At 40.2% G+C, this 3052-nt stretch overlaps 1 protein-coding gene across 1 annotated transcript in view; it reads left to right on the plus strand.

Moving 5' to 3' along the window:
• The window catches only part of rpl15 (ribosomal protein L15), a 3945-nt gene extending 2258 nt beyond the window's left edge, over nt 1-1687 (plus strand). Inside the window, exons 3-4 of the mRNA XM_033046875.1 lie at nt 1-74; nt 1330-1687. The exon at nt 1-74 is cut by the window's left edge and continues 63 nt beyond it. Of these exons, the coding sequence (XP_032902766.1) occupies nt 1-74; nt 1330-1635 (380 nt within the window). The 3' untranslated portion in view covers nt 1636-1687. The remainder of the gene's footprint in view (nt 75-1329) is intronic.
• The last annotated feature ends 1365 nt before the right edge of the window (nt 1688-3052 follow it).

Here is a 3052-nt window from a genome sequence, read left to right on the forward strand (position 1 = left end):
CCACCTATGGTAAACCAGTACACCATGGTGTCAACCAGCTTAAGTTTGCCCGTAGCCTCCAATCTGTGGCTGAGGTATGGTGATGAATCATGCATAATTTGCTAACCTTCAGTACAATATATCTTACTTTGAACATCTACGACCACTACCTACAGCTTGGTAAAATCCACTTGATGTGTTCCCTAGAGCCTTGATGTAGTGGTTTGCAAAGAGGATTTATTTTTTTGTTCTTCCACTGGTTATAGAGTATTCAATAAAATTATTCATGGTCACTGAGTGACTAACGTGGAAGTATTTGTATTTGGAAGAAATTTCATGAGGCAGATATTGTAGATTCGTTGTGTAAGAAAGAACTGCAGTTGCTGGTTTCAATCGAAGATAGACACAAAATGCTGGAGTAACTCAGCAGGACGGGCAACATCTCTGGAGAGAAGGAATGGGTGATGTTTCGGATCAAGACCCTCAGAGTAAGGGCTCTGAGGAAGGATCTCTACCAGAAACGTCACCCATTCCTTCTCTCCAGAGATGCTTCCTGTCCCGCTGAGTTACTTCAGCATTTTGTGTCTTGTAAATTCATTTCTTTTTTATGAATTATATTGATAGAATAGATAAAGGGACCGAAGATGTGCTTGCAGAGCAGGTGCAGCAAGTATCAAGGTGAACAAATAAAATGTTACAATTAAATGTGAGCTTGTTCTTAATGTAGCGGCAGATTTTTATGTCGTTCAAGAGATTACTCCCTCTAGCCGCTAAATGGACTACATGGTTAAGGGGAATGTCTCCGTACGCATGCGAGCTCTCCGTCATAGACCTTCAGAGCTTATTCCCAGATAAATCTTCAAAACAGTCTTTTGATTAATAAATTCTTTATTGTTGATGAAAAACAATAAGGTACATCCAAATTTCTTCCAACTCGAACACTATAATCTTCATCGAACTCCAGTTTATCGCTGTAAAGGTTAGAAAACTCCTCGTTTCTCCGTTACGCTTCGCATGGTCGAAGGGTAGACCTCCATGCTGGTCCCAAACTAAACTAAAAACTAAGCTTCTGTGTAAGAAACTTAGCCCCAAAATACGTCATAAATCCCACCCATAATATAACGGGCAGTCTAAAATTTAAAGACACATGCATCATTAATGACATGCAAAACAAGCCAAATGGCCACTACATATAAGTAATTTAGAGGCATTGTCTGTTATTGGTCTCTATTTGAGGATGTGATTGCGTTGAAAGCCCTTTGTTTAAATATTATTGTTTGAGGGCCTTTAAGTCATAATTGAATTGGGATAAACTGTTTGGTTGACCATTCTCTCGTTTCTTTCCTTAAGGAACGAGCTGGTCGTCACTGTGGAGGACTGAGAGTTCTTGCCTCCTATTGGGTAGGCGAAGATGCCACATACAAGTTCTTTGAGGTTGTCCTCATTGACCCGTTCCACAAAGCTATCCGACGCAACCCCGATACCCAATGGATCACAAAGCCTGTGCACAAACACAGGGAGATGCGTGGGCTGACATCCGCTGGCAAGAAGAGTCGTGGTTTGGGCAAGGGTCACAAGTACCATCTTACCATTGGAGGTTCTCGACATGCAGCATGGAGGAGGCGCAACACACTGCAGCTCCGTCGCTACCGTTAAATGTGTAGAGTGTATATTTCACATTGGTAAATAAATTGTTTTACGGAATTTTCCTGCTTTGTTGGTAAGCGCCTCATTTGGTAGGTTAATTGGCTATTGCAAATTATCACTGTTTAGATTTGAATACAACAAGAAAAGTCATTTGATGGGCATGAGAGAAAGAATAATAGGAGGGTGGGGGTTGGGAGTATACTATTGCAATTTTGGACTTACTGGTCTTAACTGTCACTCCAAGTATAGACCAGCTGGTTTGCTTTCCCCTTTTTTGTCCCAAAATGTAATAAAAAATTATGATTAATAAAAGTTATTTTGGTTTAATAATTGGCATAATTTTAAATTTAGTTTAGTTTAGGATTTAGGAGGTCTCAAACTTAGAAAATACATTTTGGACACTTGTATAGTTTGCATATTTTTCTTGGTGCTTCCACTTAACATCCAAGGGTGCATAGAGCAATTATTTTAAGAGATGATGCTGCCTCATTTCCCAGTGAAGTTTATCCCATGTATTCCCATCCTATTAAATGCTCTGATCTTTATTCCTCAAATCCACGCCCTGTGTCTCTGTAAAGGAGAGGGAATTTGAGTTTAGTGCCTTGAAAGGGAAAGAAAGGAAGTGTGCAAGTGGGGTGGGATTTATTTTTAGGATGGCTGTGAGTAAAGCCATAGTGTGATTTGAACAATTATTACATTTAAATTTAGAGCCGTAAAGATGAGCTGAGATGGAAATGGAAGATGAGTGAATGGTTCTTCATGTAAACTAGAAAATGACAGGATTGTGCTTGGCATTGAATGCTTCGGTATATTTGAGCCGAAGTGGCATAATTGTGAATAACATTTTTGGTAAGATGTTTGATGGCTGGTTCTGAATAGTTGCTGAAGAGAGGAAAGGAAATGGTTAAGGATCTGCTGTGGAGGCAAAGCGGTGGTGTAATTATTGGTTACAATTATTTTATTCCTTGAAATATGTGGGATAAGGGGTTAACTAACGAGTCATGGTGTGGAAAGTTTTCTGTCAACATGTGCAATTTGGAGGCAGCATGTTGATTGAAAATAGCAGACTTTTAGTAACCCTGGATGTGATAGACTAGGAAGCAAGACGTTGCAGCTGATTCTAACTTTAAGCCAAGTTTCTTTTGTGCAGCCAGAAGGGTCTCAACTTGAAACATCATTGTGTTTAAGAAGGAACTGCAGATGCTGGAAAATCAAAGATACACAAAAATGCTGGAGAAACTCAGCGGGTGCAGCAGCATCTATGGAGCGAAGGAAATAGGCAATGTTTCGGGCCGAAACCCTTCTTCAGACTGAAGAAGATAGATGCTGCTGCACCCGCTGAGTTTCTCCAGCATTTTTGTGTACCTTTGAAACGTCATTGTCTATTTCTTGGACAGATGCGGCCTAATCCACTGAGTTCCTCCAG

The sequence above is a fragment of the Amblyraja radiata genome, chromosome 2, assembly GCF_010909765.2.
Source record: "Amblyraja radiata isolate CabotCenter1 chromosome 2, sAmbRad1.1.pri, whole genome shotgun sequence".
NCBI lineage: Eukaryota > Metazoa > Chordata > Chondrichthyes > Rajiformes > Rajidae > Amblyraja > Amblyraja radiata.